This window comes from Tursiops truncatus, chromosome 14, assembly GCF_011762595.2.
Source record: "Tursiops truncatus isolate mTurTru1 chromosome 14, mTurTru1.mat.Y, whole genome shotgun sequence".
Taxonomy (NCBI): Eukaryota; Metazoa; Chordata; class Mammalia; order Artiodactyla; family Delphinidae; genus Tursiops; species Tursiops truncatus.
In genome coordinates this window covers 4,325,574-4,342,406 of record NC_047047.1, presented here as the reverse complement: position 1 = coordinate 4,342,406, position 16,833 = coordinate 4,325,574, and the positions used below count along the sequence as shown (strand labels likewise).

The 16,833-nt window shown below is 41.8% G+C and overlaps 1 protein-coding gene across 4 annotated transcripts in view; it reads left to right on the top strand.

The window, feature by feature from the left end:
* IL18RAP (interleukin 18 receptor accessory protein) overlaps positions 1-1,720 on the top strand; it is a 30,089-nt gene extending 28,369 nt beyond the window's left edge. For all 4 annotated transcript variants that reach the window (XM_019931251.3, XM_019931253.2, XM_019931252.2 and 1 more), the window contains one exon: positions 927-1,720. In XM_019931251.3, the coding sequence (XP_019786810.1) occupies positions 927-1,396 (470 nt within the window). In that variant the 3' untranslated portion in view covers positions 1,397-1,720. The remainder of the gene's footprint in view (positions 1-926) is intronic.
* Positions 1,721-16,833: the final 15,113 nt, after the last annotated feature.

Here is a 16,833-nt window from a genome sequence, read left to right as displayed (position 1 = left end):
AAATTTAAAAATAAACAAAATTGCCACAGGAGGAAAATAATCCATCTTCAGGAAAAAACATTTTTGGAGCGCAGGGAGCCTTCCAGAATGAAGATCTCTTTTCTGGCTCCTCAACAGGAAGTTATCTCTTGTCCTCCCAAACGGGTGGTCCCCCTGCTTTCTGGGACTGTGCCTGACACAAACTCCGGACTGGGTCCAGCAGGCTCCCCAGGCCCGGGCCCAGTCCTGGGCACGATCAGATGTGCAGACCTCATCCTGTCCCGCTGACCTCCTCTGCCTGAGATGCGCAACCCAGGAGCCTGGGACATTCCATGCCCCTCTCTTATCCCGGCCAACCTTGTTCCAACGAGCTTTGCTCCTAGAGGAATTGGCAATTTGAGGAGACAGAACACAGGGAGGAATGTGAAACTGACAGTCACTAGACACTGGAACATATCTTCAACTGTCCACAGAGTTGATTTAGCAGAAGTGATAAAGAAAACCAGGCTTCCTTTCCTCTTTGCCTCAGAGTGCCCATTGCAAGGAACCCTCTGGGTGGATCTGGGAGATTCAGGGTTATTGTGACTCAGGGTTTAACAATAACAATGTCATGTATACACTGATGTGTATAAAATTGATGACTAGTAAGAACCTGCTGTATAAAAAAACAAACAAAAAAACAACTAATAGTAAACTTTCTTTGGGTTATTTGTATGGAAGTATGCTAATATAAATGTTTCAGACATTACATGAAATTTCTAAAAATCTTATATGTTCTGGTATAATGTAATAGGTCATAATTCTAGTTATTACTTTAAAATGTATAACTCAGAAATAACTACATTTCCTTGTCAATTGCATTATTATGAACTTTTATCAAATCTTTAACCGTGGTCATTAAAAAAAAAACAATAACAATGTCGAATAATTAAATCTTTTATTTCCAGCGTATGCAGAAGACATCGTGAGCATTATTAAGAAAAGTAGAAGAGGAATATTTATCTTGAGTCCCAGCTACGTCAGCGGACCCAGTGTCTTTGAACTACAAGCAGCAGTGAACATTGCCTTGGAGGATCAAACACTGAAACTGATTTTAATTAAGTTCTCTTCCTTCCAAGAGCCGGAGTCTCTACCTCATCTAGTGAAAAAAGCTCTCAGGGTTTTGCCCACTGTCACCTGGAGAGGCTTCAAATCAGTTCCTCCCAATTCCAGATTCTGGACCCAAATACGCTACCACATGCCTGTGAAAAGCTCTAAAGGATTCACGTGGAATCATCTCAGAATTAGCCCAAGGATTTTTTTCTCTAGAAAAGACTCAGTAAAACAGAAACCGCTGGGAGGCGCTCCCAGCCTAAAGGACGGTGAAATGGGCCCTGAGCTGCCTCCTCCTACACCCCTCCCGTCCTGTCCCTGGTGAGTAGAGAGAGACCCTGATGGACAGAGCACACAGCGTGGATCAAGCTGATATAGAATGGGAAGCGTTCTGCCAGCCCTGAGCGAGCGTGGCGGGCACTGGAATGACACGAAAACTATTGTGGGAGCCTCAGATTTCCTGGGCTAGACAGAGGGAGAGCGAATTCAGCCCACACGGCCCCTAAGATTTTCCTAGCGGTCTCAGCGGAATCAGCAGATACAGCCACTGGCTTTGTGGCTGTGGACTTGTCATGTCTTCTATGTATTGTTGACATCACTTTATAGATCTTTGCAGTCAAATAAATATTATTTTATTAGAAACAAGTGATTTAAACTTTGCCTAAACCGTCTCTGTGAAGAAGACAATTCTTATTCCGTGTTCACCCATTCACTGGAGCACAGAAAGCAAGTCGGAGAGGCAGAGACCAGGGGCCAAGGGGCAGACAGGGCCATGGTTCCTCTCTACTGTGTCCTTGTGAGAGCTAGAAGGAAGAGCGACTTCCTCGGGACCCGTGTAGCCCTGAGCCAGGACACAGGGCTTGGGGAGAGGAGTGGGGCCAAGTTCAGCTCATCCTTGTTGCCTTGGCCTTTGCGCAGGGCATGAAGTACACAACCTTACTCTGGGCCATAGGAAGTAGGAACCAATTAGGCCAAAATGATTTGGAGGAGACAAGGAACAGACCAGCAGTTATGTGCAAAGTAGAAAGGCAGAAGCCAGGACAAGAGTCTGGAAAATAGATGTCTACACTGGTTAAAGGACAGCAAGACTGGGGCTTGAACAGCGCTTAAGTCTGAGCCTTTGCCTCTCGAGGCTGGTGGCCCCCACGTGCTTCCTGACTATCTGGTCTCCTTGAGTTCCTCCTAAGTGATGGGCCTTAGGCCAGAGGACCAAGAAGCTGTTCCGCGTAGACGAGGCTCCTTTCGTTCTCACCAGTGTTTTCCTGATGAGAGTTCAATGTGCTGTTCACAGGGCGTTCTAGTCTCACATGAAGGTACAACACTCATGCTTCGTCTTCCCCGATAGAAGGGCGCGATTTATTTGAGCAATAAAGAAAGGCGATTTCTGGGCGCGTTCACATTTAACGTGTCCCATCCGCTTGTCCGAACGTGATCTAGGTTTGGAGGGGCTCAGAGTCATTGCCATCTGGCCACTGCTGGGTGCCTGTGTGAAAGGCTTTTGAGGTCTTTTTGCACAGAGACACCCACATCACAAAAACCACTGTGGTTTTGGCACCAAGCAACATTTTTGTTGGGAACTTCAGTGATAAAGTTAAAGATGAGTTAAAGGGTATAAATTATTCCTGGAGGAATTTTCTTGCGGGAAAAGCTCATTGTAGGGTCTCAGAAGGGAAGGACCCACACTGTCATCGTGTCCTTGTGTTCTGGTGATGACTAGAAGCCCTGGTTTTCCTGCCAGCCACTCTCGGAGATCTAAGACTCAGAAACCCCTTTTGGCCAGTGTGTCCAGATTTATTTTATTCTAAAATAAGGATGGCTGTAACTGATATATCCAGAGGTCCAGAGTGTTGTTCTTAGCTTAACCAAACTCAAAATGATCCCCAGATTTGTGCATACACACAAAAAAGAAATATCTGGGTCTATCTTTTACAGAATACACTCTTCCAGGTGAGTGGGTATGCTAAGGATGACAAATTAACATTTAGGACAAGGTTTTATTTCCAGTTCTTACGTGTAAATCAGTCAAAACAAAGTGGACAACCAAAACAAGTTTTCTATATACAGAAGACTGATGGTACTTAAACAGTGGATCTCAGTAGAATACAATGAGAAGGGATAATGGATTCCCACCACACCTTCTAAACAAGGTGTCCGTATATTCTGGTTCCGGCTTTACACTTGTTGTCCAGGTATAATTTTCATAGACCAAGTATAATTTCTTACTCTGAAAATGTATCCTACTTTGGACGGTGGTCATCTTACCTCTAGTGCACGTTGTAGAATAGTCCTTACTGACCCTGGATGATGTCTCAGGCGACCTCACCAAGAGCTTTCCTGGTCTCTTTTGGGTTTTAGTACCCACATTTACTATCTATATCATTTCCAGATTGAAGCTCCAGGTAAGATGGAGTAAGCACACAGCCCCCTACCTTTCCCACTCATTGTAGCTATGAAACCTGAAGAATGCATATAAAAATCAGTTTGAGGATTTTGAAAAGTACATCAAAGCAGGAAGATTGGAGAAGACAAGGATTCAAAGTTCCACGATTTTATTTTCCTCCAATATCTCTTAGTTTAGACTCAGCACAGTCCAAAACCCAGGAGTGGACCTTAGTGTTAACACTAGTTCCAGAAGAAGCCCTCTAGTTCTGCCTTGAAGACTGGGAAAGGTGTTTCCTAACACTCCCGTACAGTTTCCTTTCTATATTCTCTTCCTTCCTAGCCCCTGTGCAATCCTGTGTTGGCATCAGTGACACCAACAAAAGCAGAGAAAAGAGGGGTCCTCAAGAGCCTATATCTCTCTAGGAGGGAGAATTGTCCATTTTGATACAAGGAGCTGTGGTCTCAAGGTGAGGCAAATCTCTATTGATTTTTTTTTTTTTTTTTTTGTCTCTCTTACCACTTGGCTGGGGAGGTGGAAGCAGTGGGGGGAAGTGCACTGCAGGGTGGAGTACTTAACACACCAGCACTCTTGCCAGAGAACTACAGAGAGGAAGACAAGAGACCTATAGAACCTGAAAGTACTGTGCAGAGTGCTGACAGCGAGGAGCTCGGGAAAGCAAACCTGTAAAGCTGCTTACAAACTCCAAGGCTCATCCCCAAGCTGCACATGCATGAGTCTGACCCCAAATAGAATCCCATAAACTCTGAGAATTAAACTATAGGATAGACTGCTTCCTGAGTTCCAGGGACAAGTCTAAATAGAACTGAAGGACAGTGAAATAGAACTGACATTGAAACCACAAGGCTGGTTAGAATTTTGGGCTTGAATCCAACTAGGTCAGTTGCCTGCTTAAACAAAAATAGCATTGTACATAGGATTTCAACAAGGTCCAGAGTTGCATGACATAATATTTTAAATATTCAGGATACAATCCATTGAAAGCAAAATGTGATAACCTCTTCTGATGGAATTTTCGATGTAGGTAGGTGTGATATATAAGTCAAGTACAGCATAAAAGGGACAGAGTAGGGGAACTTGTGTGGTGGTTAGGTAACTACATCCTACTTGAAACGGTAAAATATTGATTCTAAGAAAAAAGTGAAAACATACTTTAATCCCTTGAGCAACCACTAAAACAAACAAACAAATGAAAAACAAGTATTGTTAAAACATAATAGATGAATTTAAATGGACTAATAAAAGTGTTTAAATAACCCAAAAGAAGAAAGGAAAAGGAAAATAGAGGAACAAATAACTGAGGAAATAAACAGAAATCAAACAATAAAATGGTAGACATAAACCCAAATATACTAATAATTATATCAAATGTCAAATGTATAAACATAGTAAGTAGAAGACCAAGATTATTAGAACACACTTTTTTAAATGACTGTATTTAAACTATATCCCTCTGCAATAAACACATTTCAAATATAATGATATAAGCAGGTTGAAAGTAAAAGGTTAGATATAAACGTATTATAAACAATAATTAAAGGAATGTTAGAGTGCTTATATTAACATCAGCTTAAGGAGACTTCAGAGAAAAGGAAATTACCAGGGATAAAGATGATAAAAAATGAATTTGCCAAGAAGACATAACAGTCTTCAATGTGTATGCACCTAACATCAGAGTTTCAAAATACATGCAACAAAAACTGACAGAACTAAATGAAGAAATAGACAAATCCACAACAGATTCTCAAATAAATTCTCCCCAAATTGATTTAGAAGTTTAACATAATTTCCTTCAGTATCCAAGAAGAATTTTTTGTAGATCCAGGCAAACTGATTCTAAAATTTTAATGGAAAAGTAAATAACCTAAAATAATCAAAGCAGGGACTTCCCTAGTGGCTCAGTGGTTAAGAATCTGCCTGCCAGTGCAGGAGATACGGGTTCGAGCCCTGGTCCAGGAAGATCTCACACGCCGCGGAGCAAGGAAGCCTGTGCACCACAACTACTGAGCCTGCATTCTAGAGCCCCTGCGAGCCACAAATACTGAGCTCGTGTGTCACAAAAACTGAAGCCCTCATGCCACAACTACTGAAGCCCACGCGCCTAGAGCCCGTGCTCCGCAACAAGAGAAGCCACCGCAGTGAGAAGTCCGTGCACTGCAACAAAGAGTAGCGCCCACTCGCCGCAACTAGAGAAAGCCCGCAGGCAGCAACAAAGACCCAATGCAGCCAAAAATAAAAACAAATAAATAAGTTTTTAAAAAATCAGAGCAATTTGCAAAAGAAAATAAAGTTGGAGGAATTACACTACTCAACTTTATAAATCAATATAAATTTACAGCAATCAAGTCAATGCTATATTGGCTAAGTAATAGATCAATAAAACAAAATCAAGAGTGCAAAAATACACCCATACAGATATGGCCTGTTGAGTCTTGATAAAGTGTGAAAGGTAATTCAATGAAGAAAGGACAGAGTTTTAAACAAAGGGTGTTAAATAATTGGCCATCATATGCAATAAGATGAACTTGAAACCTTACACAAACATTAACTCAAAATGGACCATAGATCTAGATGTAAAACTAAACCTGTAAAAATTTTAGAAGAAAATATGACCTGAGATTACGCAGAGTTCTTAGATATGTCACCAAAAGCATGACCTATAAGAAAAAAGATTAGTAAATTGGATTTCAAAAAATTAAAAACATTTGTTATGAGAAAAATACTGTCAAAATAATGAAAAAACAAGCCTTAAGCATGTAGAAAATATTTGAAAATCACATATCCAATGAAGGATTTGTAACTAGAATATGTAAAGATCTCTCTAAATTCAATAATAAAGAGCAAACTACCCAATTTAAAAAAAGGAGCAAAAAATTTGAATAGACAATTTACTAAAAAGGATACATAGATGGCAAATAAGCGCATAAAAAGATGTGCAACATCAATATCTATTAGGAAAACGTAAATTAAAATAGCCCCCCAAAGAAGAAAAAAAAATTGACAATACCAGACGCAGATGATGACATGGATACCTGGAGCTCTCATATACTTCTCATGGAAAGCAAATGGTCCAGCCATTCTACAAAACAGCTTAACACCTCCTTACAAAGTGAAACATCCACTTACTATATATTCCAGAAATCCCATTCCTAGATATCAGTCCCAGAGAAATGAAAATTATGTTCACATACATACACGTATTCTGTACATGAATGTTTATAGCAGCTCTGGTCAAAATCATCACTATCTGGAAAGAACTCAACGACCTTAAACTAGTGTGTATCAGTTTGGCTCCCATCGGGAGACAGAAACCGCACAGTAATTTTTAAAGGGAATCTTTAATATAAACAATTATTTGGCTATAAGAGAGTGAGTATAGAGATGTCAGTAGAACTCCAGAGTATCTTGGGGCTGAAGGAGAGCAGGGAGACAAACTTGGAAGGAGTCTCCTCCCCAAGTCTGGGGTTCAGACGTTGTTAGAGAAGGTGAGATATTGCCCACTGAATGGCAGAGTTCTCTTAGTTGCCTGGGCCAGAGCTAGTCCACAGTTGCTGGAAAGCAGCCAGCAGACTCCCAGGACAGAGCAAGCCATGGCTGGTGGACGGACTCATGGCATGAATGGGGGCACGGCTGTGGGCATGAGGTCTGGAGCACCCGGGTCCGCATTGTGGGAGCTTCAGGGACCAAAGTGTTGGTGTGCAGGTGAGCCAAAGCCGCGGCAGGGGTGCAGGGGGGAATGCGGAGGGCCACGTGGGCCGGAGACTTGGACTGCACGGTGTCCATGAGAGGCCAGGACTGCAAGGTGCCTAAGAGGTAATTTCCTCTGTGTGCACAGCTTGGGCAGGGCACCAACAGATGTCACACACCCATGCTGCTGACTGATAGTGCAGCAACAGGAAGAATAACACAAAACACAGCAGCTGGAACCAGGAAGGCCCTCCTGCAAGGCCCCTCCGACTCCCTCCACTGATGGAGCTCAACGTTGTTCTCACCGGAAGGGATAAATGCTTCAAAAATCCAGTCTATTCCGTGGAGCAGATACTGAATGGTGAATTTGGGGCTCAGAGGTAATCAAGTGATACCTGGCATAGGGTGCATCTATCAGTCAATAGTTGTACCTGCAAAAATTAAACACTTCGTAGAAATAAAAAAGAACGTACTACTGAGACACACAGCAGCTAGGCTGAATCTCAAAGCATAAGGCTGAGTGTAAAACATCTAAGTTCAAAAGGTTACATTTTTCCATTTATATGACATTTGCAGGGAGCCAAAACCGCGACAGAGAAGAGATCTGTGGTTTCCAGGGGTTAGGGGTGGAGGAAGGTGTGAAAAGGGGACACACAAAAGGAGAGTGCAAGAAAGTAACCTGCCTTCCTTGGTGATGGTGTGAATCTATATGTGTTAAAATTCATACAGTCGTGCACCCCAAAGGCCGATTTTGTTCTATGTTAATTTTAAAATAAAAAATTTAAAAGACTACTTTAATCTAATATCAAAATAATCTCCAGTCCAGTTCAGACTTCTCCTTTTACCCCAGCTTAGGTCCGACCGGCAATGGGACAGAGAGTGTGGTCTATTTTCCCCTCCTGTTCTACTTCCTCCTGTCTGCTTCGGCCTTTTCCTTCGCTGTGTTTAGAGGGAGGAGAAAGGAGAAGGAGGAAAGAGTTTCTTTAACTCAGATGATGCTCTTTGAAATTCTCTCTTACTGGTGGAATGCCCTTTCTTCTACGTGATGCCAAACGTCTGGCTCCCTCTGTTTGAGGCATTCTTGTGGGTTCTTTGCACACCCTCCCCCAACCCCCAGATCCCACCAGGACATCCACTGCTCCTGGTGCACCTGACTCAGGTCATGCCTTCTCTGGATACCCCTCATCTCCTGCCCCACGCAGTGAAGCCCCTCATGGCCAGTTTTTCCACTGTGATTCACCCACCTCACGGGGAATCAGATGCCCACTTTCCCGCCGCGCACCTACTGTTTCTCCTCTGCTCCAGCCGGTCTCCTACTTTCAATGATATCCTGCTGAGGGTCAGGCACCAGTCTGAACTTTGAATTCCAAAGGAAAAATGAACTCTCAAGAATTTTGGGGGGGAGGTGGGATGAATTGGGAGATTAGGATTGATATACGTACACTACTATGTATAAAATAAAGTACTAATGAGAACCTGCTGTAGAGCACAAGGAGCTCTACTCAATGCTCTGTGGTGACCTAAACGGAAGGAAATCCCAAAAAGAGGGGTTATATGTATACATATAGCTGATTCACTTTGCTGTACAGCAGAAACTAACACAACACTGTAAAGCAACTGTACTCCAATAAAAAATGTTTTTTTAATTTTTTAAATTAAATTTAATTTTTAAAATTTTTGGCTGCATTGGGTCTTTGTTGCTGCGCGTGGGCTTTCTCTAGTTGCGGCGAGCGGGGGCTACTCTTCATTGAGGTGTGCGGGCTTCTCATTGCGGTGGCTTCTCTTGTTGAGGAGCACGGGCTCTAGGTGTGTGGGCTTCAGTAGCTGTGGTTCGCGGGCTCTGTAGTTGTGGCTCGAGGGCTTAATTGCTCCACAGCATGTGGGATCTTCCCAGACCAGGGCTCGAACCGGTGTCCCCTGCATTGGCAGGCGGATTCTTAACCACTGCACCACCAGGAAAGCCCCTAAACTCCAATAAAAATTAATTTAAAAAAAAGAATCTTTTTTTACTCCTCTACATCCCAGTCCCACAGATGCTGTTGAGATGACACATCTTCAGCTCTGGGAACCTTCAGTCTTCCCAGCCAGCAGACAAGCCCCATCTCTATGAGTTCTTCCCTTGGAGTTCTCACACTTGCATTGAGTCACGGAAAATGGGATTCGTCAGTGGTTTACTAGCATGCAAGTGGGTTCCTTGAAGATGAATTGTGAAAAAAGGTCACAGCTATGCTTTTTCCACATCCATCTGTGTCCTTGAAGCCCAATTAGAGGAGAAGGTTGGAAACCTCCTCTGGCCCATGATATCGCCACATCTCACTAGCCTGTACCTGTCACTTCCACCGAACCAAAATGCCTGAATACCCACCAGCAATTCTCCTGGGCTAACAAAGGCAGCCTCTCCTTGGTGCCACCCACCATCGAGAGAATCAGTGCTCCTTGACATCCAATGTGAGAATCAGTGCTCCTTGACATCCAAAGTCAAAGCCACCCTAAGGGAATTGAGGAAAGAAAGAAAAGCAGGTGTAATTTCAGAGAGAAGAGAGGGAGAACCGACCTACTAGACATTCTTAGTACCAGTGATGGTGGCAGTGGATTGGGGAGGGAGGTGACACTCCTGAAACAGAGAAGAAAGAGGGGGGAAAGTACAGATGCTAGCTCACCACGTTAGTCTGGGTTCAACTAACATTATGACTCGTCTTCTGAGCAGCTGTGACTGGCGATAATGTGTGTAGGTAGAGTAAGATGAAGCATTTCATTTTTAATCACCTGCTGTCTTATTTCCGTCATCCGTTTCATTCATTTAGGGGATGTTGTGGAAAAGATATTGCTTAGGAACTATGGTGAATACAAAGGGATAGAAGGCTTCTGCCTATATAGAGTTCATAATCTCTTTGAAATAAAATGAATCTAAAATTCATCTGGTATCTAATATGTACTAAGCATTTCCCTCTCTGTCATATGTTATGTCACTTGATCGTCACACCATCTTTAAGATAGTCATCATCATCACCATCACCACCACCACCATCATCACCATCACCACCACCACCACCAATATCACCATCACTACCACCACCATCATCACCACCACCACCATCACCACCACCACCACCATCACACCATTACCACCACCACCATCACCACCACCACCACCATCATCACCATCACCACCATCACCATCACCACCACCACCATCACCATCACCACCACCACCACCACCATCACCATCACCACCACCACCACCACCACCATCACCATCATCACTATCATCACCATCACCATCAATATTATCATCAATAAGGCAGCTGAAGCTTGGAGGTGTTTAGGACACAACCAGGATCGCACAACTTCAAGCTTCTCTCCTCTACACAATCCCTATTCCCTTAGGGAAGCAATCACATTAGAATTGTAAGACCATGACACTAGCCATACTCTGGAGTGAAGACCTGTTCCATTTCAAAGCCCACATTCATGCCCAGTCCCATCCACCTGCACCACCATGGTGCCTCTCCTCTCCCCCTCACAATGCGGAATCTCCCAGAGTTGATTACACCCTTCTGCAGCACCCTCTGAGTAGTAGTAGTTTGACTCTGGGAAGCGGAGACAGAGCTTGGCTTTTCTGTCCTGAAAACAGGGTCAAAGCTCTTGACTTCACTCCAGCTCAGGATGCTGGCTTCCAGTTTAGGGATATGATGTGCCAGGCCTTGATCTGAGGTCATCCAGCTTAATTGCTAGCTGTGGGCTTGGAAAGCAAGTCATGTTTCTGGACGGCGCTGACCAATTCTCTATCATTGCTTTCTTCTTCTTCTTTCTTCCTAAAAAAAGAATAAAATCCGAGCCCCCCAAAAGTAACAAGAGCTCAGAGGCAAGCAACAAATACTTCAGTTCCAGAAGTGCTGTGCAGATACCTTCCAGTAAGGTCAATTATACCGCATACTATGGGAAGGAAGAAAAGATGTGCTGATCATTTTGTTTAAAACTATTCTTGGAGGGAGATGATTTTCCACTTCACCATGGGAAGGCACAGAACAGTCAGTTTTGCTCTTGTTTGTTTTGGAACTTTTCTAAGACAGAAGTTGCTTTGGGAAACTGAGGGTAAAAAGGAAAGAAAATCAACCCCCCAAAACTCTGCTTCCAGCTGTGCACAGCTGAAGCCCTGGGTAATAGGTGATTCCCTGCTGGGTGCATCACCCCTTAATTAGTCTCATGAGGGTAGACCGGATTTGGTCGCTTAACTTATAAGGGATCCACTGGGGAGAGGATGTCATTCTCTCCCCACCACTGGACTCTGAGTAGACCGGTTTAGAAGAGCAGATGACAAGGATCACAAGGGTTCTTGGGACCTGGCACCACAGATGGTCTGAGCAAGCAAGGTTTCTACTGCTAATACAGTTATCTGGATAATTAGACCAAAAGCTTCAGATAATTCAGTAGCTTGCTGTTGACCTGAAATTCCAGAATAATTCCTTTAATGCTCTGCTTTGCAAGTATAAGCTGAGCTTTTTCCTCCTTCATATTTCAAATCTCTTTTTCTATGTGCAATTATAGTCAGGGAAGTGTCAGCAGTTCTGTGGTGCTCTGATGCCTCATGAATTGATCTTTCCCAAGGAATTAAGTTAACCAATAATTATCATTGGGATCTTATTACCATGTAGACACATCAGGAAGTGCTTGTTTCAATTAAACTATGAGGATTGAATTTAAAAGACACCTTCTTATCAATTGCCCTGACCATTCCCCCAAATGTCTGCACCCTCTTGGTTCTAATCAGGGAATCCTGCACCACGTAAAATGTGTTCGTTTTTTTTTTTTTTTCTTTTGCGATACGCGGGCCTCTCACTGTTGTGGCCTCTCCCGTTGCGGAGCACAGGCTCCGGATGCGCAGGCTCAGCGGCCATGGCTCACGGGCCCAGCCTCTCCGCGGCATCGGCACCATTTTAGATTTCCAATAGCACTTATTTCCACCACATCCTTGATCCTTGCCAGCACTGACAACCTTGGTTATTACTTGTTTTCTGTTTGTTTGTTTGTTTGGTTGGCTTTTTTTGCCCAGTGTTCTAGTGAACGTGAACGCTATCTCATTGCGGTTTTGATTTGTATGTATTTCTGTATGTATCTCCCTTAGGACTAATGACGTTGAGCTTTTTTTCATGTGCTTACTGCTCATTTGTGTATCTTTTTTTGAGAGATGTCTTTTCAGATCCTTTGTCCATTTTTAAATTGGATTATTTATCTTTTTATTATTGCATTGTAAGAGCTATGAATAGATTCAGAATACAAGTCTCTTATCAAATATGTGATTTGAAAGTATTTTTTTCCCATTCTGTGAGTTGTCTCTTTTCACTCCCTTGGTAGTATAGTGTTTTTTGTTTTTTGTTTTTAAATTTTGATGAAGTCCAATTTATCTACTTTTTTCTTTTGTTGCTTATGGGTTTTGGTGTGTATATAAGAAAGTTTTGTCTAATCCAAGATCATCAAAATTTACTCCTCGTTTTTTCCTATGAATTTTAGGGTATAGCTCTTACATTTAGTCCATGATCCATTTTAAATTAATTTTTGTGTATGGTATTAAAAAGGAGTACATCTTTATTCTTTTATATGTGCATATTCAAGTTTTCCAGCGCCATTTGTTGAAAAAGTCATTTTTTTTTACCTATCAAATTAATTGTCTTAGAACACTTGTCAGAAATCAATTGACCATAAATATGAGGGTTTATTTCTGCTTTCTCAATTCTGTTCTATTTATCTATATGTACTTTCTGATGAAAGTGCCACATTATTCTAATTACTGTAGCTTTGCAGCAAGTTTTTGAATTGGGAAGTATGAATCTTCCAACTTTGTTTTCTTGTTTCAATATTTTTTTGGCTCTTATAGGCACATTCCATATGAATTTCAGGACCAGTTTGTCAATTTCTAAAATAGAAAAAAGACACCTAGGATTTTGATAGAGATTGTGTTGAATCTGTAGATCATTTGGGGGAGTATTGCCATGTTAACAATATTGTCTTTTGACCCATGAACAAGGCGGTCTTTCCCTCCTTATCTGTGGTTTTCCTTTCTGTGGTTTTTGTTACCCTTGGTCAACCTTGGTCCAAAACTATTAAGTGGAAAATTCCAGAAATAAACAATTCATACGTTCTAAATGGAGCACCGTTGTAAGCAGTGTGAAGAAATCTTGAGTTGTGTCCTGCTCCATCCAGCTCAGGAAGTGAATCATCCTTTCTTCCAGTATATATATCCTGCTGTTGGTCACTAAGTAGCCTTGTCTAGGTTATCGGATTGATCGTCCTGGTATTGCATACAGTGATTGTGCTCAGGTGACCCTTATTTTGCTTAACAGTGACTCCAAAGCGCAAGAATAATGATGCTGGCAATTCAGATATGCTAAAGAGAAGCCATAAAGTTCTTCCTTTAAGTGAAAAGGTGAAAGTTCTCAACTTAATAAGAAAGGGAAAAAAAATCATATACTGAAGTGGCTAAGACCTACAGTAAAAATGAATCTTCTATCTGTGAAATTATGAAGAAGGAAAAAGAAATGTGTCCTACTTTTGCTGTCACACCTCAAACTGCAAAAGTGCTTAGTTAAGAGGGAAAAAGGCATTAAATTGTACAATAAGATATTTTGAGAGAGACCACATTCACATAACTTTTATTATATTATATTGTTATAATTGTTCTATTTTATTATTAGTTATTGTTGTTAATCTCTTACTGTGCCTAATTTATAATTTAACTTTATCATAAATAGGTATGTAAGGATAAAAACGCAGTATCTATAGGGTTAGGTACCATCGGCTGTTTCAGGATCCAGCGCAGGTCTTGGAATGTATCTTCCACAGATAAGAAGACTTCTACATTTAAATCTTCTTTGACTGCTTCCAACACTTTGTTTTTCCGAATACAAGTTTTACATCTCTTTTATTGAGAGTATTCTTAATAATTTTAGTTTTTGATGTTATTGTAAATGGCATTGCCTTTTCAATTTTATTTCGTTGTGTTCATTTTACTGTAAAATACAATTTACTTTGGTATGTGTCATATCTTGCAAATTTGCTAAACTTCTATATTAGATCTAACAGTATTTTAGTCAATTATTTAGGATTTTCTATATAAGAGGTCATGTCATATGTAAATAAAGATAGTTTTACTTTTCCCCTTCCCACTTTGACATCCTTCATTTGTCCATTGCCCTGGCTAGAACCTCTACTAGAATGTTGAACAGAAGTGACAAGATTGGACATTCTTATCTGGTTTCTGATCTTATGAGGAATTCATTTAGTCTTCATTATTAAGAATGATGTTGGCTGCAGATTTTTTATAGATGCCCTTTATCATATTGAAGAAGTTCCCTTTTATTCATAGTTTGTTGAGTATTCTTAAAATCAGTGTTAGATTTTGTCAAATGCCTTTGCCTAGTCTATTGAGATGGCCATGTGGCTTTGTCCTTTATTGAGATGATGTATTATATTAAATGACATTTGTATGTTAAAACAGCTTGCATTCCTGGGATTAATCCCACTTGATACAGGTTAGGTTTATAATTGCTATATCCTCTTGATGAACTGACCTTTTTATTTTTATAAAATGTCCCTCTTTATCTCTAGTAACATTTTTTCACGTTTATTTTGTCTGGTATTTGTATAGCCACTCTGGCTCTCTTACCAACTGCTTGCATGGTGTACCATTTTTAACCCTTTTACAGTCAATCTACTTGTATCTTTGAATCTAAAACTCTATCTTCTGTAGACAGCATAGAGTATCATTTTTATTATTGTTGTTAACAACTGGACATTTTAAATAACTTTGTAGTAATTCTTGATACTGATTCTCCCCCTCCCCTACCTCCAGGTTTTGTTGTTGTTTGATTATCTGCTCATTTATTTGTTTAGCAACTTGGATGAACTATTTCAGTAAAGTCTATTTCTCTACGCAGACACTAATGCTGCCCTCAGTCGGTAGAGCCTTGGCCATTCTCATAATCCCCTTGACCTCTTCCTCTCTCACCCAGGATGACAGTGAAACCGGGGTTCTCTTTTACTCTCACTGATCTCCCAGTGAAGCTTCTATCTGGTCTGCTGTGTCTGTTGATATCACTCCACACCCAGTAATTGCTAGCTGAATGATCTACTGTTCTCTACATGCCTTGGGTCAGAAATTGCTCCACAGTCTGATTCAGTTAAAGTGCAGGGTAATTTTCACAGGAGTAAACTTTGAGGCCAGTCTTTGACACTTCTCTGACCCCACAATGGCTCTTCACTGGTCTACCCTTTTGTGTATAGATACCATGGAGCAACCAGCTCTTCCTACTTGCTCACTACCTAAACGTCCATTGTTTTTGACAGTGCCCTTAGGCTTGAACTTCCCTACACTCTGTTCCAAATAAAGCAAGTTCCCTTAGTGGTACTTACGGAGTTCTCTGTTCTAGGGGCTGCCTCCCACTTTAACAGAACCTCCATTCCACTGCTCTGAAAAGGGATACAGGAACAGCAACCTGCTTCTCTTAGAGAGACACTCCTGCTTTATGAATCGGGTGCTGAACAGGGGCAGTAGCTCCAACTCTTCTCGGCTTGTCTCCCTTTGCACAGAAACTCAGCCCTATGAGCAAGACAGGGTGAGAGGGTTTGGGGCCCGTTATTCTTGGCCTGCCATGCCTGGGGTAGAATTGCAAGCCTGTGAGTAGGGGCTTCTAGAGGAGGCGATCTCTCAGCCGTACTTGCCTGCAGTAGAGCTTGTGCAGCACATTTCTTGGGGCGAGGAAGGGGCGTTGGTGACAAATACTGACAGCCTGATTTTCTGGGTAGAAACTGTAGCCCCGGACAGGGAGCTGGGGTTACAAGGGAGCCCCATCCTCTCGGCTGTGCCCACCCAGAGTAGAGTTTTCCTCACACTGAACTGGGAAGTAGGAGAGGGAAACAGTCCAGGACACAGACTCTTGCAGGTTTTACCAATATTTAGAAGATTGTCTTCAATTGCTGTATGTTCTCAGTACCATTTCCAGAGACTGAATGGTTGTTTTTGGTTGTTTTTTTTTTTTTTTTTTAATTTTTAACAGTTCTCACCAGTGATGGTTTTCCCACGAGGGAGAGCATCCAGGGCTCTCATGCTGTCATTCTGAAAGTGCTTTTCCCTTGCTTCCCTTTTTCTCTTACTCTTGCTGCCTTTGGTTTACAGAATTCATGTAATCTTTGTCGTACACTGTTTTGTAGGGAACCCGGATGAAGAAGGCACTTTAGAAAGAACATTCAGGCAGCTGTGTGAAAGTACTGCTGCATGGGTGGAAGTGATACCAAGAGTTGACCAGGTTGACGAGAAAACCTCGCCCTGGAAGAAGATAGCAGGACGCCACAGAATTCTAGTTTTTCTTCTATTACCCTCCCTATAGTGGCATCACTTATCTGACACCATCAGCTATCAATTGATGAAAACATGTTGTCGTGTATTCACAAAGATTCAGAAATTTAGAGCAGGAAAAGGATACCTGGTATAGCATCTTCATTGTAGAGACGACAAAATTGAGGCTTAAACAGGTAAAGTGACTTTCTCAAAGTCAGTCAGGTAATTAATGCCTGAGGACAGAGGCTTCGTGGTGCTTACTTTTGGTCTTTCCACAGAGCACCATGGGAAACGCTCTCTCTCGCTCATTTCTTTTTAGAAGAAACATAAAATAAAATTC